This window comes from Girardinichthys multiradiatus, chromosome 8 (assembly GCF_021462225.1).
Source record: "Girardinichthys multiradiatus isolate DD_20200921_A chromosome 8, DD_fGirMul_XY1, whole genome shotgun sequence".
Taxonomy (NCBI): Eukaryota; Metazoa; Chordata; class Actinopteri; order Cyprinodontiformes; family Goodeidae; genus Girardinichthys; species Girardinichthys multiradiatus.
The window spans coordinates 24,857,356-24,880,095 of NC_061801.1; the positions used below are offsets into that span (position 1 = coordinate 24,857,356).

At 37.8% G+C, this 22,740-nt stretch overlaps 1 protein-coding gene across 1 annotated transcript in view; it reads right to left on the reverse strand.

The window, feature by feature from the left end:
* The window catches only part of cabp7b (calcium binding protein 7b), a 33,787-nt gene extending 11,266 nt beyond the window's left edge, over nt 1–22,521 (reverse strand). Inside the window, exon 1 of the mRNA XM_047372082.1 lies at nt 21,601–22,521. Within this exon, the coding sequence (XP_047228038.1) occupies nt 21,601–21,709 (109 nt within the window). The 5' untranslated portion in view covers nt 21,710–22,521. The remainder of the gene's footprint in view (nt 1–21,600) is intronic.
* Nucleotides 22,522–22,740: the final 219 nt, after the last annotated feature.

Below are 22,740 nucleotides of genomic sequence, written 5' to 3' on the forward strand. Positions count from 1 at the left end.
TCTAGTGTAGAGTAGTCTGTATGACTGGAAAGGTACTACAGGTCCTTCTCAAAATATTAGCATATTGTGATAAAGTTCATTATTTTCCATAATGTCATGATGAAAATTTAACATTCATATATTTTAGATTCATTGCACACTAACTGAAATATTTCAGGTCTTTTATTGTCTTAATACGGATGATTTTGGCATACAGCTCATGAAAACCCAAAATTCCTATCTCACAAAATTAGCATATCATTAAAAGGGTCTCTAAACGAGCTATGAACCTAATCATCTGAATCAACGAGTTAACTCTAAACACCTGCAAAAGATTCCTGAGGCCTTTAAAACTCCCAGCCTGGTTCATCACTCAAAACCCCAATCATGGGTAAGACTGCCGACCTGACTGCTGTCCAGAAGGCCACTATTGACACCCTCAAGCAAGAGGGTAAGACACAGAAAGAAATTTCTGAACGAATAGGCTGTTCCCAGAGTGCTGTATCAAGGCACCTCAGTGGGAAGTCTGTGGGAAGGAAAAAGTGTGGCAGAAAACGCTGCACAACGAGAAGAGGTGACCAGACCCTGAGGAAGATTGTGGAGAAGGGCCGATTCCAGACCTTGGGGGACCTGCGGAAGCAGTGGACTGAGTCTGGAGTAGAAGCATCCAGAGCCACCGTGCACAGGCGTGTGCAGGAAATGGGCTACAGGTGCCGCATTCCCCAGTCCTGGGCTACAGAGAAGCAGCACTGGACTGTTGCTCAGTGGTCCAAAGTACTTTTTTCGGATGAAAGCAAATTCTGCATGTCATTCGGAAATCAAGGTGCCAGAGTCTGGAGGAAGACTGGGGAGAAGGAAATGTCAAAATGCCAGAAGTCCAGTGTCAAGTACCCACAGTCAGTGATGGTCTGGGGTGCCGTGTCAGCTGCTGGTGTTGGTCCACTGTGTTTTATCAAGTGCAGGGTCAATGCAGCTAGCTATCAGGAGATTTTGGAGCACTTCATGCTTCCATCTGCTGAAAAGCTTTATGGAGATGAAGATTTCATTTTTCAGCACGACTTGACACCTGCTCACAGTGCCAAAACCACTGGTAAATGGTTTACTGACCATGGTATCACTGTGCTCAATTGGCCTGCCAACTCTCCTGACCTGAACCCCATAGAGAATCTGTGGGATATTGTGAAGAGAACGTTGAGAGACTCAAGACCCAACACTCTGGATGAGCTAAAGGCCGCTATCGAAGCATCCTGGGCCTCCATAAGACCTCAGCAGTGCCACAGGCTGATTGCCTCCATGCCACGCCGCATTGAAGCAGTCATTTCTGCAAAAGGATTCCCGACCAAGTATTGAGTGCATAACTGTAAATGATTATTTGAAGGTTGACGTTTTTTGTATTAAAAACACTTTTCTTTTATTGGTCGGATGAAATATGCTAATTTTGTGAGATAGGAATTTTGGGTTTTCATGAGCTGTATGCCACAATCATCCGTATTAAGACAATAAAAGACCTGAAATATTTCAGTTAGTGTGCAATGAATCTAAAATATATGAATGTTAAATTTTCATCATTACATTATAGAAAATAATTAACTTTATCACAATATGCTAATTTTTTGAGAAGGACCTGTATATAAGTTCAGTCCATTTACCATTCCAAGAATGACAGGTAACATCTATTGCTTCTTTAAAGTCACTGTTGTCTTTTCTCATTCACATTATGACCACATTCTGCTGGTCATAGACCTATGTAATCCAGACCAGCAGACGTTCTGCTTTATTGAGATGGTCACACTTGCTGATGATCAGCTAATGAGGGCTATTTGATTAGCAGCACTGGTTACCTTTCCTCTTACGTCTTGTAGACAATTGAAACATTTACAAATATGTCCTTCCCAGTTTGGTCATAACTGAATTACTTAAATAAATATACCCTGTTAACCCCAATCAGTTTGTCCTTTAGCCTAGCTTTTAAAATCATTCAATCTTATACATGCAAACGTGTGCTTTAGATTAAAAACAAAGCAACTTGTAACATTAAGCTTTTTGTGTTTCAATTAACAAAGAAGAAACCTGAACAAAGCTGACACGTTTATGTGTTATAATCATCTGTCCAGGTGCTTCACCTTTAGTGGCACTTAAAGGATTAAGCGATGTTAAAAGGTGGTGTCAAATCAAGCCAAATACATTTATTTAGGGAATATTCTGCAAGCCCTTTTCATAACTCTACCTAATGCATAGCACTGCAATAACCTTATATAAAAAAAAGTCTCTTTGATGATTGTTTTATCTTGCAGGTGTTTGTTTTTTTGAGCGGCTTTTATTCATCTTTATTTGGCTGGATCTGTAACTCGGTGATACTTTATACTTTATATCTCTTTGTTTCAAACACTGAAAAAAAAATGGGTTTAAAGGTCTGTTGACCTTTCTAGGGAACTTTAACTGAACAGATCGCGTTGACCTTTCTTACCATCCCACACTCCGATTAATGTTGCATGCTGGTGAAGCTGAAAACATCAATCACAAACTGATGCACATTTAAAGTAGGTGCCAAGTTGCCAATAGCTGCAGACTGGCAGAGTCTATGTTCATCTGGCCGAAACAGAAAAGCGAGAGAAGCCCCTGCAGCTAAATTATCTGGGAAATCCCACATTTTGGAGCTAGATGAAGAAGAGGAGGCTAACATGGCCCACAGACATAATTCATATATTCCATTGGTGTCATTAAATAGAAACCTTTTTCTTCTAAAACTTAACAGAAGTAGCTCTGGATAATTCTAGGTGTTGTTTTATTCCATGATTGTGTTTTAAATGCGATATTTTCACTAAACCTTTGAAACTATAAGGTTTGTGTTGTGAGGTTTAAAGCTGAAAGTCCCAAATTTCTTCAGTTAATTGTTCCTAACTAGTAACGTAGCCTTTTATGGTTTGGTAGGAATATTAATATCTACTCTCAGTAGGTCTTACAGGTAAATGAAAGGAGAAAACTCCTCTGCAGTCGCAGCCACTTCTCACTTTTCCTGCTTAATTAACTTAAGCAAGTCTTAATTAATTCTCTCCAGTCCTGATGTTGGCCCAGTCAGGTGTGTCTCTTCACAGGACAAAGTCATTTATGGAGAATTTGTTGCCATTGACTATGTAAACCTTTTGTGTGGAGGAAATCACTGGCTCAGTGCTTCTTGGTTAAAATGCTCTCCTTTTTTGTGACACTACTGGCCTTTACCCATCAGTAGGTTGACAGAAAGAGAGAAAAGCGGAAGACATGCAGTAAATGGCCCAGGATCGGCAATCTGGCTGCGTTGAGGATTATTACCTCCATAAATGGTGCGCCTGACCTAACCCTGAAGCATTGAATCTGTATTTTTTGTGTAACTGGTTTCTGTTCTCTCAAACACCAGCTGTTTGTGGCAGATGGCTACTCAGTGAATCTGGTACGTGCTGCTGGATTTTTCCTTCTAACAGGGAGTATTTCCTCTCCACTGTCACCACATGCTTGCTCAGGATTATCAAATGTAAGTGACTTAGTCCAGTTAGCTGGGCTTTTCTTTTGATTATTACACAAAATGCTGAACTGCAATGTGCTGTACTAAAATTAGGATAAAATTGGACTGTAAATGGTTCTGCATTAGACTATATGACATGATTGTATTGGAATAAATTGAATGGATTTTAATTGAGTTTGGACCAAATAGGCTAATGTAACAATGTAAATAACTTTACAGGTACATCATAATAAATTTCTTACACTATAGAATGATTGTTTTCAACATTATTCTGTTTTTCTTTTTGATTGATCCTAAAATTCATGACTGTTTGGTTGGTTGTACAGTTGTATCCTTGTCCTGAATGCATCTGAGTGGTGCCTCTTAAAACACAGCCACAGTCCACACCTGGATATTATAAATTTGTAAAAAACGGAATTTTGAGTTTTGTAATGAATTGAATTACTGAAATAAAATAACTTTTCAATGATATTCAGAATAATAAAGACTTTTGGCATTGTAAACTGAAAAATCCCTGTTACTTCTAAACAAACAAACATTGTCCTTGAGAGAAGGCATCCACCAAGCATCGAGAACACCCCACTGGGACTGTCCAGTTCACTACATAAAACCCTCTTCACCTTCACTAACGATCATGACACTGAGCGATACCGTAATAGACTTCATACAGCAGGAGGTAGATGAAGTCTCTCTGCTCCACAGGAACCAAACTGAAGAGAATAACAACAGGCGGCACTAAAGGATCAAAAGTTATTGTCCGTATAAAACTCCAGCCTAAACTTTCTTAAGTGTTTCATATCAGATTTGTGAATATTTGATCTTAAATGCCAGTTTTAGATTACTGTGAACTAAATTAGTGATGAGATTATCTGTTCATTTTTGAAAACTGGAAACCAGTTTATAAAAAAGGAAGAATAATTTCCCCCCAGTTATTTGCACCCGGTGAAGATCAATCAGTAACCTTTAAGTCAGTTTAAAGAAGAAGCAAATTCTTTAAAGAGATTAAAGAAATGTCAATTAAACCCTTTTCAATCACAAATGTATGATAGGTGATTTAAGTCACTTGTCTGAAAAATGTGTTTTTACCACATGAAGCAGGTTGTTTTCTCATCAAAATGTTACATAAAACATAAAACAACATACATAAAATATTCAGCTGTAGATGAGTCAGAGGCTTGTCCTGACATCATATTTTCTGATATGAACAAAGACAAAAACATGAGACATTGTAAATAGTAGCAACAGCAGAAACAACTCAATAAATGCCGGAACAAAAAAACACATCTAGATGCAATATTAACACTTTATGTATATATGATCGTGGAAATGTTACAGAAAAGTTAAAAATGTCGCAAAGATTCCTCTTCTGCTGAGGTGAGAACCAAATCTTTCAAGACTGAAATCAACAGTATAACAAAAAAATATAATTAAAGCAAAACAGAAAACAAAACAAAAAAACAAGAGGAAACCAATCAAAAAGCACAAGTAGTAGATAGAGACTGTTGCTTTGCATTGGTAATTTTGTTAAAAGCAAATAATTCTTAACATGGGAGCCCCTATTAATAAATGTACTCAAATTAATGGTGGGATTTTTTTGCAATAACAGATTAATTAAATTTAACTGGGGACAGCAACAAATCTGTGTTTACAAATCATCCTTCAATGGCCTAAACAAATAATGGTGTTAAAAATATTTAATGTTATAACTTTCACCTTTTCTTGTCACAAACTGAATGTTTTTCCCCCCAACATTACCATCTCAAGCAGAGTTGCTAGACAGCAAGTGGATGTGCTATGGAAAGCTTGCAGCTATAACACCTCCTGCTGTCAAAAAGTACTTGAAATCTCCACCCGCTGCTCTTATGAGAGAGCATGATTATAACTCACACATCTCATGTGTTCCTTCAGATAAATAATTATTTTTTGTTTTGAATGGCAAAATGATTGGTCAAGGGCTGTAAGGTGGCACAACTGGTAGCGCTGTTGCCTTGCAGAAAAGGTCCTGAGATTAAATCCAAGCCTGCGATCTTTCTTGTTCTCATCGTGCATGTGTTTGTTATCTCTGGGTACTTCCCACTACAGTCCAAAAACATGACTGTCAAGGGTTAATTGGTCTCTCTAAATTGCCCTTAGGTGTGAATGTGTGTACATGGTCGTTTGTCCTGTTTGTCTATGTGTTGCCCTGTAATGGGATGGCAACCTGTCCATGTTGCACACTGCCTCTCGCACAATGACCGCTGCATGGGAAGAAACTTGTGCCATCAGAAACTGAATTTGAATCGCTCTGACTGAATTTGTACAGGTCCTTCTCAAAATATTAGCATATTGTGATAAAGTTCATTATTTTCCATAATGTCATGATGAAAATTTAACAATCATATATTTTAGATTCATTGCACACTAACTGAAATATTTCAGGTCTTTTATTGTCTTAATACGGATGATTTTGGCATACAGCTCATGAAAACCCAAAATTCCTCTCACAAAATTAGCATATTTCATCCGACCAATAAAAGAAAAGTGTTTTTAATACAAAAATAGACTGTTGCTCAGTGGTCCAAAGTACTTTTTTTGGATGAAAGCAAATTCTGCATGTCATTCGGAAATCAAGGTGCCAGAGTCTGGAGGAAGACTGGGGAGAAAGAAATGCCAAAATGCCAGAAGTCCAGTGTCAAGTACCCACAGTCAGTGATGGTCTGGGGTGCCGTGTCAGCTGCTGGTGTTGGTCCACTGTGTTTTATCAAGGGCAGGGTCAATGCAGCTAGCTATCAGGAGATTTTGGAGCACTTCATGCTTCCATCTGCTGAAAAGCTTTATGGAGATGAAGATTTCATTTTTCAGCACGACCTGACACCTGCTCACAGTGCCAAAACCACTGGTAAATGGTTTACTGACCATGGTATCTCTGTGCTCAATTGGCCTGCCAACTCTCCTGACCTGAACCCCATAGAGAATCTGTGGGATATTGTGAAGAGAACGTTGAGAGACTCAAGACCCAACACTCTGGATGAGCTAAAGGCCGCTATCGAAGCATCCTGGGCCTCCATAAGACCTCAGCAGTGCCACAGGCTGATTGCCTCCATGCCACGCCGCATTGAAGCAGTCATTTCTGCAAAAAAGATTCCCGACCAAGTATTGAGTGCATAACTGTACATGATTATTTGAAGGTTGACGTTTTTTATATTAAAAACACTTTTCTTTTATTGGTCGGATGAAATATGCTAATTTTGTGAGATAGGAATTTTGGGTTTTCATGAGCTGTATGCCAAAATCATCCGTATTAAGACAATAAAAGACCTGAAATATTTCAGTTAGTGTGCAATGAATCTAAAATATATGAATGTTAAATTTTCATCATGACATTATGGAAAATAATGAACTTTATCACAATATGCTAATATTTTGAGAAGGACCTGTATTTGTGTAATTTGAAATTAAATGCATTGGTTTGAAAATGAATTTCACTAAACAGAAACTGAATATTATGGTCTGAAACTGAATTCATTTGCTTTTACAATGTATTTTGTTGTATTAAAAATTAATTTAGACTATTTTCATTTTCAGGTTTGTAATTCAATTTCAGTTCTAAAATTCAGTTTTTTGTGTCACACATCCGGGTCCTTGAGGATAGCCACAGATTAATCAAACACAGATTCATCGATTTACGTTTCAAATCAGGTTAAACTTCCTTTAGGACATGTTGAGCTGGAGCAGTACAGCTTACATGAGTTTAGCGGATGTCAATCACCAAGTCAAATGAGCATCTATAAGAAGCGTCATGTAAACAAATGATGGTCAAACAGTAACACTTTTGCTACCTGTAGCTGTTAGCTAAACATGCCAGATTAGCATAGTGTGCCGCCGGTGTTACGTCGGTCTGCGTTTCTCTTGTACCTCAGCGTAACTTCTGTTGCCTAGCAACCGTGTTGTAAAGCGCAGAGCTGTGAAGCCGAACAGATGGAGCCTGAAGCTTAATAAAGCTGTCTCTACTGTAAATGACTACATGGTTTTTATTTACCCTTTTACATATTGCTGATGGCTTATAATGCTGTTTTGTTTTAAAATGTTATTGTTTTATGATCTTGTTCATTATTCAGCCATTTAAAATGTTGAAAATATTTTTGTGTTCTTATATATAAAAATCTAACACTAGATAAAATACATTGATGACGAATATCATTTGTTTAATTTATTTGTAAAGCTTTAAACAACTTGAACACAACATAATAACTTTAGGAACAACATTTAAATCAGTTTATTTGCAGAGCATAATAATAATAATAATAATAATAATTATTATTATTATAATAAATAAACCAAACATTAATATTAGATTTAATCTGACTGAATTATATCTGTTTAACTTCCAACCATTGGGGAAACCCAGCGGGATTTTGAAAACAATGACGCAGGAGTCAGCTGTTCTCTCGGGGTTTAGCGCACCTCAACCACCCGGCCAGAGGCGAGCCGACTGCTGGGGCAGTGGACGAACATATCGGCGCATTTGTGCAATTAAGCGATATCTTGATAAACTGATCAGATATTTTAGGTTTACACAACTACATTCTCGTCTAAAAACATTGTAAAAGTTCAGTTGTTTCACAGAATGCGCAATATATCCAATTTTATTCACAGGTTTTCTGTCTTCCGGCCTCTGCTACTTCCGTTTGAACAATCCACTTCGACCCGCAATGAATCATGGGATAGGGTGGGCCATGGAAAATACACTGGACCCATCCTTCAAATCTGGGGATAAAAAGGACGCATTTGTTGGAACCTTCGAGATTGGACAGCATTCGTCACCTCATCCAGGACGTTATCGGCCTACAAATGCGTCCTTCAAAAGAATGTCCTGAATTTGGACACAGGAATAGTGAATGACATCCGTGAATCAGTAAATCTGTGCCCAGACGTGGGACACAAAAAACTGAATTTCAGACCTGAAAGTGAAAGTAATCAAACTGAATATTCAATACAAGCAAAGCAATTTTCAAAGCAAACAAATTCAGTTTTAAACCATTATATTCAGTTTCAGTTTAATGAAATAAATTTTCAAACGAATGCATTTAATTTCAAATTACACAAATACAGATTCAGTCTGAGCAATCAAATTCAGTTTCTGATGGCACAAGTTTCTTCCCATACCGCTGGAGAAAGGCACCTGCTCCTGGATGGAAAAGCGGGTAGAGACAATGACAGGATGGATGGAAACAATGAGTCAGATTTGTTTTTAGATTAGACTTGATTTGTCTTTCTTGTGAAGTGTTTTATGTTTATAGCAGCCATTTATGAATGTTTTCATTGTTAACAATGACAGAACAGAGTGAAAAACAGACACAAAAAATATTATGTGCTGCTGAGAGGATGCTGATAAAAACCCATTTGACGTTGGGTCAGTATATGAGCTCTTTGAACTCTTATACCTGTCACAGTCATAAGGTGATATTTATATATACCGTGAACTGCAGCTGTTGTCCCCACACTGCAGAAATAATATATACAGAAATGTATATGTCTCTCCAACAGCCAGTTAAGTTTTTATGAGGCAACTTTTGTTTCATAAATCACAATAACAACACCTGCCTGAGAAAAGGGAGATAAAGGGAAAGTTAGGACAAACAAATGTGATAATACAACAGAAATGACAATATGACCTCAAAATAAGATGTTAAAGCTTTTAATTTTTATACTCCCCAGTTTTAAAATGCAGAACACATATCTGCTTCAAATTTTGCTGAAAAAGGAGCCACATTTGTCAGCATAAAAGAGGACAGCTTTGCATACAAAGTGGAAGACTGCACTCCACTACAATGCTGTCTAGGGGATTCTCTTGCTGGCTGCGAACTATAAATATTGCTCACTTCCTCTATCGGCAATGCACCAAGAGCACTACAAGCTCACAGACACCTCCTAGGCACTAAATGCCAGGAAGTCACAGCCATAAAACGACAGGCTTATCTGTGTCAACACGTGTGGTGGTTAACATGTCTGCCTGTTTAATGGAAGTTATTGGTTTTAGTGAATGTGATCCAAGGGGATTCCTTATTTTACTGATGTCATATTTTGACGTTCTCTTTGCATCAAATAACCATCAACAGTTTCTGTGGCACTATTTAGAATTTAAGAAATTGCAGAACATTCCTGAATATTTGGCCGGATTAAAAAAAAAATGTTTTAAAGCCCTAACATTAAAAAAGTTAACTACAATATAATCTTACAGGATGTACAAATGTAAGTCTCTAATTTTTTTTTAATAAGATAAATGTCACCGTAAATCAAGGTTGTATTCTGAATTTGGCTCTGGATCCAGCTTTTAATGTAGTGCTTCGTAAATGGGGAGACTCTTGGAACAGAATAATGTCCACACTGCATCTAAGGAGAAGTCCACATATAAATGTGACATGACATATCCAGTGATTTGCATCATTTAGTCACCATAAAATCTAAACATGTGGAAAATGTTAAACATAAACCCAGTAGGTCTTAATTTTGTTCTTCAAAGTAGATAGATACTTTTCTGACATAGAGAGCCATTGGAGGAACGCTTCTCTGAAACAGAAAAGCACCAACATAAATGGAGGATGTTGTCTGGATCCACAGAGCAGGAAGGATTCCATTGTTCAAAATACTTTCTGCCTCAGAATATATGAAACAATAGAAATTCTAGCTTTAAGAAAAGCAATAACCCAAGGCTCAAGGACAAGGGCACAACACCAGCCACTGTGACAACTCTAGCAGAGTCAGCAGCCAGACCATTAAAGCTATAATAGATGTTATTTGTAAGCATAAGGTTTTTCACAAAGAAAATGTGTTGCTTTATCATAGTTTTTCCTTTTTCCTCGGCCAGTACAAAAGGTCTGCCGATGCCTGCAGATTGCATGATTAAACACCCCAATAACAGCTCTCTCAAAATACTTCTCCTGCACAATAATTAGTACTTTCTGAGCCAAAACAATTTGTTTTGACAATCACATGTGTAGCATTAGGCATTAGCCAAAAGTAACGTTTAAGGGCCATACCACATGTTGTTGTGAGGGTGACATAACAGTGCTCATCAAAACAAAAACTACAATGCCTGTCACAATCCTTAAGAGTTTGTTTTTGTATTTTTTGCTAATTTTGTTATTTAGTTCTGTACTTTTGGCTTGTTGTATGTTGGTTATTGTTGTTTTATTTTGGAGTTCCTGTTTTAGTGTCCGTCATATTCAATAAATTAGAATAATGTGAAGAAAATCATCTATTTCAGTAACTCAATTCACTGAGTGAAGCACATTAATATAGGGTAAAAACAAACAGACTGATGTTTTTGAGCTTTCATTTCTGTTAATTATGATTTTCTTTTTACAGTGACATGATTTGTAGATGTTTGAGTTTTGTTTTGGGTCTTGCCCCTGATTGTTATTGTTTATGCTCTCCAGGCTGTGTTATAAGTTAATTCCTTTTATTTTAGTTTCTTAATTATTGTTTTTATGGTTCATTTTTGTTTTGTTACTTCTCTAAGAACCATTCTTTGATTTTATTGTGTCTTTTTATCTCTGTTTAGTTCTAGTAATGTTTTGCTTCCACTCAGTCACTGCCACCATTATCAGCTTCATGCAGTCCACCTGTTTTATGCCAATCAGTCTCCTTGTTTTGACCTGTGTCATCTACTATTTACACTCTTCTGGTCTGTTCCCTCGCTTGAGAATACTGTTTGTCCATGCCATGCCTTCTCATCTTTATGCCTGCTTTTTATTGTCTCATGCCTGGATGTAAGTTAAAATTTTTATTACATTTTTCTACTCACCGCTCTGCTGCTGCCTGCCTGTCTGCATTTGGTTAATAATAAAAACATGATATTTAAGAATAAATTATCAAATCAGACCAATAAAAAAACATTTTAATACAGAAATGTGGGCTTCATGAAAAGTATGTTTAATACTTGGTACTCTTAATTTGACAAACGAACCTCATTGGAATGCATGTTATAATTTACTGAATATGACTGTATTTCAACAGACTGTTATCTTCTGTGCTGTATTTCCTTTACATTCTGTGTTTTCTTGTAATTGAGATTTTTTTTTCTTTTGCTCTTAATATCATATCCATGTTTGTGTTTGGTCAGACTCTTTTTAGTTAGTGTTTCCCTTTTTTTTCCCAGTCATCAAATTCAATAGTTTACTCTCTGCTCTCTCTAGCATCCTGCTTTTCTCAGAGCTGCAGCCAGTGGTTCATTGGTATTATCTGATCTGTATCTGGTGACCAAAAACTCCATATATAGATAATTGGTTCTCATTCATTTCTTACCAGTGCCTCCTGTTATTATTATCAGCTTCCTAACATGTTCATTCTTCTTTACTCGTGGATTTATTTCTGTCTGTGATCCTTGTTTTTGTGAGATTTCGGACATTCTTGTTTTGTTACACCAGGACTTGAGTTCACTGGCCTGGTTGCATATGGACCTTCAGGCACAAAATGTTATGACACTTGAATGGTAACCTAAAGTTTAGTTCTTTGAATTACAACATTTGAAACTTGCCACTGTGGCAAAATACAGGCAGAATGGGGCTGTAGAGCACTTTTAAATCCTTTAGTAGGGTTCTGGTCCATTAAGTCTCCAAGCTAGTGCCTCTTAGACAACATTTCTAGAACTTCCTCTTTATCATTGGACAAATTACCATATAAATCTTCACTTTATGAGCTTACATTTATGCTGGAAATTTTGCTATCAACACTTCATTACTCCTTTGCCATTGTGTGATTCATTGATATTGTGTTTGGTGTTCTAAACATGGCAACTCTGTGTTCTGCTCCTGTTTGTTAAGGTACTCACTTTCAAACTTTTTAAACATAAACTTATGGCACAAAAATACAGATATATACCCTTACAACGACATTTTATTACAGTTAAATATCATCAAGTTTTTAGATCAATGTTTCTGAATAATCACATTAATATGAATACATACCAGAGTTTTTGACAAGGGCAAAAAGGGCAGAAGGGTAGAGAAAAAGGGCATGAAGCCTTGCTTCTGACCCGGCCCACCTAGGTTACCATCTGCTCAGACAACATCCCCTGGAAACAGCAGACCCATTAGGCGCTTTAAGCACTTCATCTGCCTCCTTAAATCTCACTAAGTAAAGACAATATCCTCTCCCATCAGCTCATTACATTAGTCTAATCCTCACTGCTGTCACTGATGTGTTTGTTATGATTTTCCTAGAAAATTTGGAAGCTACACTCCAGGTAATATTCAATTTATTACCCATATGATTGGCGTTCATATAAAATGCCTACTCGAATGGAGCAAAGGGCTTGAGATGCCAGAAATAATGAAGCCCTCTTTGTGGATATAGTTTAAATAGAATAGTCACCCATGTTTTATTAATTTCAACAATTCAAATTAGGCATTAAAACATACAATAAATAATTCTGGGCTGTCAGCCTCTTTTTAAATAAATAATGTCTTCCAATTATTTCCTACCATCCAACTTTTTTGTTTTCATCCAGAAACCTTTCTGAGACATCTTTTTTTAGAAAAGTCAGCATCACACACATCTCAGTAAAACAGATTATCAAGGTCAAAAAGAGAAAAGAAACTATTTGATTGTAGGTTAAAAAAAAAGCTCCAGATATATGAACCTAATACAGCTACTGAAACACTTTATAGTGATAATTTGATAAAAGGTTTACTATTCTGGTCAAATATTTACATACACTCATTATGGGCATGAATGTCAGATTTGGGTGTTCTAATGACCCATTTGAACCATTTTCCAAGTAGGAATGATTATAATAAAAATAACCTATATGTGGCTGCACGGTGGCGCAGTTGGTAGCACTGTTGCCTTGCAGCAAGAACATCCTGGGTTCAATTCCCGTCTGGGGGTCTTTCTGCAGGGAGTTTGCATGTTCTCCCCATGCATGCGTGAGTTCTCACCAGGTACTCTGGCTTCCTCCCACAGTCCTAACAGTCCAAAGACATGCCTGTTAGGTTAATTGCTCTCTAAATTGCCCTTAGGTGTATGAATGAGTGTGTGCATGGTTGTTTGTGTATTGCCCTGCGATGGACTGGCGATCTGTCCAGGGTGTATCTGCCTCTCGCCCATAGACTGCTGGAGATAGGCACCAGCTTCCCCACGACCCACTATGGAATAAGTGGTAGAAAATGACTGACTAACCTATATGTTTTAATTTATTTTGGATTTTATCCAAAACACTCAGGGTCAGAATTATACATATAGGCTCAAATAAATGTTTACACCATGACTATTATTTTGGGTAAATGTTGTTTTGCAAGTTGCACTTGGATTGTATGCTTTTTGTAGCTATCAACAAGCTTCTGCTATCATTCTGGCTAAATATTTGAAATGGTAGAGTTCATTTTGATTTGCTGCTTTCCTGGCATAGACCCAACCTTTAAGCATAGCCCAATAATTTTTATAGGACTGATGTCAGTGCTTTAATTTTTGTAGCTTTATGTAGCTATCAACAAGCTTCTGCTATCATTCTGGCTAAATATTTGAAATGGTAGAGTTCATTTTGATTTGCTGCTTTCCTGGCATAGACCCAACCTTTAAGCATAGCCCAATAATTTTTATAGGACTGATGTCAGTGCTTTAATTTTTGCCATCTTTATTCATTCCTATGCTTAGTTCTAATAACTATTAGGACACTAACCTTTATGCCTTCAACTGCCCCCTCCAGTTAAAAGGAAATTGGTTAAGGTGTTAAAGAACAACTTTAGGATTTCAAAAGACACTGGAATACCAGTGTCACTATCTACAATGGAGCATGAAAGCGTACTGACCATGAAAAAAGCACCTCCTCCAGAACCCCTATCTTCAAGGTCAACTAAAGTTTGCAGCCGCCCACATAGAGAAGCTGAATGGCTTCTGGAAAACACGAGGCAAATGTTGAGCAGTTTGGATATAATAACAAGAACCATGTTTGGAGGATTCAAGGTGAAGCTTGTAACTCTAAGAACACAGTAACATCTCTTAAGCATGGAGATGGCAGCGTCATGCTGAGGGGCTGTTTAGCTGCTAGTGGCACTGGTGAGTAGGATGCACAAATATTTAAACTCTACCGCAAATCAACAAAGACATAGTTGAAACTTGGAAACGACTGAGGTTTCCTCTAGAACAATGATACAAAACACATAAAAACAGGTCCTGGAAACAGGCAAAAATTAAGGATCTGGCATGTCCCCAACCTTAATATATACCTTTGTATATTCTGTAATGCAAAAACAGAACAAAAGAGCAAAGTGTACCGGAGACAAATTCCTTGTTTGTATGTACGAACTTGGCAATAAAGCTGATTCTGATTAATATTATTTAAAATCTGTCTCTTATGCTTAAAAATTGAGTCAGTGGCAAGATACTGATTATTATAAAGAACTACCATTAATAATAAGGCAAGTCAAATATTTAGTCAGAATTATGCCCAAAGTATGTAGATTACTCCCAAAGAGACATGTGTGTAAATATAACTAGGTGTGTATGTATAGTTTTGAGCCTGTATGAAAAATGTTGACTCTGTTTGGAATAAATTGCAATACATTCAAACGTCTGTACCTAATTCTTCTTTTTAGAAATCCTTATGCGTGTTTTATAATCCTTCAACCCCCAAAAGACTGTTAAAGTGAACCATTAAAGCCAGAAATAAGACTTTTTTCAGCAATGCCGTGTGTCAAAAGACAGACATTGGTGATTCTGCTTTATTTAGTAAGTATTTTTTCAGCAGCACAAAAAGTAACAGCCATTGTATTTTCAAGTTGTGAACTAGCCTGCACCATTTTCACAAGGTTGAGCAACACACGTGCCAAATATAGGACTCACTGGAGACCGGTAAGAGGGAAACCAAACGGCATTAATTAGTAAACTTGATAGAGGAAACTAAAAGGGTATCAGGGCAGAAAATCTAAAGTCAACATGTGTCCTGACCGATTAAACAAGCACAAACTAAACAGAAGAAATCACAATGATCTGCCAGGCAGCAAGGCAGAAGAGGAAATAATGTGAAAGAAAACAAGTAGAAATTAGCAAACAAAGCACGTTCGGGTAGAAGAGGTTATGAAGAAATAAATAAATGAACACTTTCAGGAAACAAAAACAAGAACGCAGAACATAAAACAACAATAAAATTCTTAACCAAATCTGGAAACCCTGATACCGTTTCAGCTTTAGGATCGCTATAAAATCCATAGCATTAAAGCAAACTTGTTTTTAAACTAAATAAAAATAAAATAAATTATACTTTTATTGTTCTCGCAATGGAGAAATTTTCCTGTGCATTAAACCCATCCCTTAGGGAGCAGTGGGCTGCCATTGTGCAGCGCCCGGGGGAGCATTCAGAGGCTAAGGATTAGGGACCCAGAGTGGCAGGCTGTGGGATTCACACCAGGGTACTTGTGGCCTCTTCAGGGCACAGATGCCCTGCTCTCTAACCACTAGGCCAGCACTCAACCTGTAAACCAACAGCTATTAATTTACCTTTCACATAAATGAAGCAGTAAGAGAGATTTGTGGCTGTCTTTTCGTCATGTTCAATTGAAAGTGCGAGTTTTTGACTAAAGTAAATCTCTACACACCCAGTTAGGTTACCATGGTAACAAAGGCTAAACTGAATTTTTATTAAACTGTCTTTAAAAAAATTATAAATGCTATAAATATTTTTATGAACATCTCAGAAAGAAAAACATCTAACTAAAACATGCTGTCAAACAGACTTCATGAATGTCACTGATTTACGTTAATCATTTAAAAAGGTTTTGTAAAACATTTAAATAAGGGTCAGATTATCAAATAACAATGTTTCCAGTAAAAAATTATAATAAAAAGATTTTGGGTAATGACCTATTTTTATTATGGCTCTTATTAAGTATTGTCCCATCAAATGTCAATCTCATCTGCAAACCACCTCTCATTTTTTCACTTTAAACTCTGAATTAACAAAGGAAAACATACAAATTTTTAAGAATACAACTTGCTTTAACGCTGTGCTGCATTTGATTTGTCTCAGAAGTCAAAGCTCAATAATAGGAGTGGGCTGAATGCATTGCAGGTTGAAAAAACCTATAGGATTTGAAATTTGTTGTAGAGGTAACTGCTTTAATCAATGTATGTCGATAATGATATATTTCTCTCCATTTTATGAGTTCAAACATTCATGGAACACGTTCACAGATAGAGTTAGTGCATGCAGCCCTTATGTCTCTCACTGTTTTGAGAAGGTATAAAAAGTCAGAAATGCTAATAAATAGCTTTACCTTCAACTTTCACTACATTTTATATTTCTGGTATTAACAATGGAAACTGAACCCTCGATTTTTACTGTCAGAATTCTGACTTTAAGGGGCGTTCTTGTTGTATTTCCATCCGGAAAATGGGAACTTTAGAGCACAATGGTAATGCACCAATAATCCCTCAGTGCCATGCAAGAAACTGGGGTTATACAGCTAAAACTTTTTATGTTATGACACAAATTAAACAGACGCATAACGTACTAATTTGCACAACTAACAATGTTTCACACACAAAATCCCCCTTTTGAGCATGTACAGATCTGTAAGCAGAAGGAGAGAGTTAACAAAGATACTTCATAACCACCAGCGTAATACCTGTCATCACTGAGAAGAAGTTCTGGCTATGCCAAAGCAGTCTAAACAATGAAAGCCCAACTACGTTGAAATTGCTTCAAAGTACAGTACAGACCAAAAGTTTGGACACACCTTCTCATTCAAAGAGTTTTCTTTATTTTCATGACTATAAATATTGTAGCTTCACACTGAAGGCTTCAAAACTATGAATTAACACATGTGGAATTATATACTGAACAAAAAAGTGTGAAACAACTGAAAATATGTCTGATATTCTAGGTTCTTCAAAGTAGCCACCTTTTGCTTTGATTACTGCTCCACACACACTTGGCATTCTGTTGCTGAGCTTCAAGAAGTAGTCACCTGAAATGGTTTTCCAACAGTCTTGAAGGAGTTCCCAGAGATGCTTAGCACTTGTTGGCCCTTTTGCCTTCACTCTGCGGTCCAGCTCACCCCAAACCATCTCGATTGGGTTCAGGTCCGGTGACTGTGGAGGCCAGGTCATCTGGCGCAGCACCCCATCACTCTCCTCCTTGGTAAAATAGCCCTTACACAGCCTGGAGGTGTGTTTGGGGTCATTGTCCTGTTGAAAAATAAATGATGGTCCAACTAAACGCAAACCAGATGGAATAGCATGCCGCTGCAAGATGCTGTGGTAGCCATGCTGGTTCAATATGCCTTCAATTTTGAATAAATCCCCAACAGTGTCACCAGCAAAGCACCCCCACACCATCACACCTCCTCCTCCATGCTTCACGGTGGAAACCAGGCATGTAGAGTCCATCCGTTCACCTCTTCTGCGCCGCACAAGTCTAGCCCAAACAAGTCTCTTCTGCTTGTTGCCTGTCCTCAGCAGTGGTTTCCTAGCAGCTATTTTACCATGAAGGCCTGATTCACACAGTCTCCTCTTAACAGTTGTTCTAGAGATGTGTCTGCTACTAGAACTCTGTGTGGCATTGACCTGTTCTCTAATCTGAGCTGCTGTTAACCTGCGATTTCTGAGGCTGGTGACTCGGATGAACTTATCGTCCGCAGCAGAGGTGACGCTTGGTCTTCCTTTCCTGGGGCGGTCCTCATGTGAGCCAGTTTCTTTGTAGCGCTTGATGGTTTTTGCGACTGCACTTGGGCACACTTTCAAAGTTTTCCCAATTGTTCGGACTGAATGACCTTCATTTCTTAAAGTAATGATGACCCCTCGGTTTTCTTTAATTAGCTGCTTTTTTCTTGCCATAATACAAATTCTAACAGTCTATTCAGTAGGACTATCAGCTGTGTACTGTATCCACCTCCTGCACAACACAACTGATGGTCCCAACCCCATTTATAAGGCTTGAAATCCCACTTATTAAACCTGACAAGGCACACCTGTGAAGTGAAAACCATTTCAGGTGACTACCTCTTGAAGCTCATCAACAGAATGCCAAGAGTGTGCGGAGCAGTAATCAAAGCAAAAGGTGGCTACTTTGAAGAACCTAGAATATAAGACATATTTTCAGTTGTTTCACACTTTTTTGTTCAGTATATAATTCCACATTTGTTAATTCATAGTTTTGATGCCTTCAGTGTGAAGCTACAATATTCATAGTCATGAAAATAAGGAAAACTCTTTGAATGAGAAGGTGTGTCCAAACCTTTGGTCTGTACTGTATATCTTACAGATGTTTCTGTTATTATGTAGCACATCTCATTAGCTTTATTTATCATGTTAAATTAAAAGGCTTTTCTGTACCAACCATTTATACATATTTATACAAAAATAAAAAGCCAATAATGTCCCTCAAAGTTTATGTTTATATGTAACTTGTTCTCCACAAATAGCAACAAACTATCAAGTCAGAGGCAAAAATAAACAAAAAAATAAACAAATTGAAAAACAAACATAGCCTTCATCCACCCCTCTCTAATTCTAGGGTTTCACATTTTGTGGATGTGTGTATGAGTCTTCGGGGTTCACATAATTGTTCATAAACTTTATCAACTTTGTAAGATGACGATGGCACTGTAGGTTAGCACATGTCAGTTTAGGTCAAACAATTTTAGAACCAAGTGAAATTATATATTTGCTAAGGGAGACAAAGTTCCCGGACCCATGCAAGCAGGCATAGAACATGTAAAGCCCTGCAGGAAGGCTTCTGACCAGGATTTGAACCACATTTCTACCACCCAGCCAGATAAATAAAAAAACTGTCAAATTGTGTTAGCGTGTTTTTCTGAGAAATCTTAATTTCTATTAATACATAAAGTTGAACTTATGCCTTTAACAACTGAAATGAACTTTAACATACTCTCATTCTCTTCTGTACTGATTTAATTGATGCATATATTGTAAAATGCAACAGACCTGGTACATATATATTTCTCATTACTTCAAATGCCCCACTGCTTCAGCCTGCAGGCATTAATATATGGATGGGATCTGTTGTTGGGAAATTATGTTTTGGACATCTCAGCATACACTGTGTAACTTACTGCTGGTCCACTGTTAAAATAATAATTTACAATTTTTAACCTGAAGCTAAAATTAATCTCTTGAAGTTATTTATCTGAGGCACGTTTTGTACGGTGACCATTGTGCAACATATCTCTTTGCACAGGATGCAAGGTCCTTCTGTCCTTGTGTTGTATTTATCAGAGGAGGCATTATTTTTTTTTGTCCCTGCCACAATGTCACAGAGAGAAATTCCCGTTGATTTATTCACACGTCACTGTCTGTGTATAAATTATTCATATACAGTAATAAATCTCCATTTTATTGATGTAAGATGTGGTGCTAAGGCATACATGTCTAAGGGTTGCACCGACAAATGATTTTACAAGCACCCAAACTGAAATGTTGATTTTAGCATGGAAAAATTACCAGTGCACAATGATTAAAGGGGTTAAACTAATGAGAGGCTGTATTTGCTATCTATCAGTGTGTTGTTATCAAATTTGGGATGTAGAGCTGACTGACTGTATCTAAAGATGTTAAATTTGACTGGGAGTACCTACCAGAACCTTTCATGGGTAGAGCAGTTATCCTAAACATTATTAGAGGAATGTAATTACAAGAGATGAGCAATCAGTGAGCTCTGCCCCACATTAATTACAGATTTTGTGGAAAAAACAATATTTATATACTGATCATTTTAGATGTTTTTTTTTTAAGAAAAGAGAATTTTCTTTTGTGAAACACAAGACTGCAGCACTGACAACATTCATTTAGACACTGCTGCTGCAGTGTGTGTTAAGGTGGTGCAGGAGAGGCATTAAAGGGCAGGTGGGAGCTTGCAGTATCACACCCTCAGACTGGTCCCGGATCTGTTAAATGGAGGAGGTTAAACTGAAACCATCCAGATTCCTTCAACTACACTGAGTGAGCCTCTCTATAACAAACAGAAAAATGCTGTTTGGTCTGTTGTGAACCCATGTTAATCTACCTGTGCATTATATGCTCAGTGAACATTTTCTGGGTAAATAAATTAAGGGTTGATTGGTCTACCTCTCTGTGTTTTGCATATCTAATGACTCTAAATAACCCGGAAAGTGCCGTCCTTACAAAAGCCATTATACAGTTGTTCTAAATTCTTGCTTGTCCATAAATCCAATCATTTAATTAAATTTATGTCGTCACTGCTGATTGTGAATGTTCAATGTCAAAGGAGTGGCTCAAAGCAAGGGCATGCTGTTATGTGTGGGCAATATATAGACAAAAGAAGAAGATGAGAAAGAAGGGACATGGGAAAAAAGACTTTGTGGTATCTAATCTTATCGTGTGAATCTCTTTATTGGAGTCTGCCTGGCTTTGTTCTCATTCTCTGCCATCTGTGCTTTCTCATTCTGAGAGCAATTTGGCAAAACAAAACCTCCATTCCTACCAGAGATGCACCTTGGTTACAATTGCAGCATCTACTCCAGTGGATAGTTTGAGAAGCCCTTTAGATATTACATTGCTGATCTTTTTCAAGTTTATTTAGTCAAAGTCAAAGAAGGGAGCAACGTACAATTCAAAAGTATCTGACATTTTTTCTAGAAGGTGTATTATACTGATCTCACACTGGAGCAGAAGATTTGAATTATTCAAAAGCATATCTAAATAAGCCTCCTTCTGATTTCCTTTGTTTGTCTCATGGATTAAGCCAGAATCACTTACAACCACGCTGATGCAATTAAGATGTGGCCCCAAACAAATCCATTGTTAGAAGAGTTACATTTTCTTTTATTGATTTATTGTTTCCTCGAGAGTTAAGAGCGAATCATGCTCCTACACCACTTGAGAAAATCTGATTCTGACCTCATGCAACTTGTCATTCTTGCCTTAGAAATTTGCACAATTCTTCAACACCACCTTTGGTTTCTGCCTTTAATCTTTCGCAAACTGTGCTCAACAAGATTTTTTTCTTAAAAGGAAAAGGCGCACAGAGAGAGAAACTCTCCAGGGTGCTGAAAGCTACATGCATTCAGGCACACCAACTCCCAACCTTACAACAACACCAACAACAACAGGTTGAAAGCATCAGACACCTCCAAAATCAGTAAAACAAATACACCAAAGCTCACCTTCCACCTCGTCCTCGGGCAGGTGAACGGGGGTCCGGTAGGAGAGGACATCTGGAATAGTGCAAAGCCCCTTGTACATGAACCTGGTGGTCACGGCGCGCACTGGCATTTCTGCGAGGGAAAAGCAACAACTGTGTCGCGATCTTCATAGAGCCTCGCTCTCCGGAGTTTTGACAGGCTACAGTCCTTGTCAAGCAGGTGAAAATTGAAAAAAAAAAAAAAACACACCCACGTTGTTGTGTTGGACAATGAGAGCGAAAATCACCTCACTTGTGCCCAAGAGACAGACTGGGAATTGGCCTTTGGGTTCAATGCAGCTGTCTGTAAGCCAAATGTGAAACAAAGGCCGTTTGATAGAAATGACATGCAAAACTTTTACTTTACCGCCTGTTGAGCTCAGCTATCTCTGCGTTATTGTATCGACCAGATATTAATTAAAAAAATAATTAAAAGAGATAAATGAAATACAATGTCATTTTTTCTGGAGATTAAGCAAGCAATAATAAAACTGGGAAATGAAAAGCGCTACAAAATGAATCCAGCCATAGATCTTACTGGTTTCTACAATGCATCTTGTTCTTTCAGTCTGTTCCCGTCAGAATCACGCTCACTTTTCTCCCCCGTTTCGGCATCTTGATAAAAGACGAAAAATGAAAAAGCAAAAATCGATGATAGTATGCGCTCCTGTAAGGCAGCAGCAGCTGCAGCAGCAACAGAGGAAGCGATAGCGTTGATTTTACCCCAGTAAACGAAGCTGGAATCAAATCTTTGTCGTCTAACATTTGCTTCCCCCCGGGGGGCAGTTTCAAGGGAATCCTGGGTGACCCCCGCTCATCTGATCCAGACACGCTGTATGTAGCTGCGATCCTCCCTCTCCAGCCGTCTGCTTCAGCCACCTTATGAAGCATGCTCTCTTCTACGCTGCCGCTCCTCCTCTCAACCCATCACCTAGAATACGATTACCCGTTTTTGCTTCCCGCACTCCACCAATTTGATTAGGTTAAAACGGTACAATAGTCTATGCGTAGCGCACCAAAGTGTGATAATGCTTTGCAACAGGTGAAGCTCAGCAACTTCGCTCGATTTGGAATGAGTAAACCAGTCAGAAAGGATTCGCAACATTAATCCTCGTTTTATTTT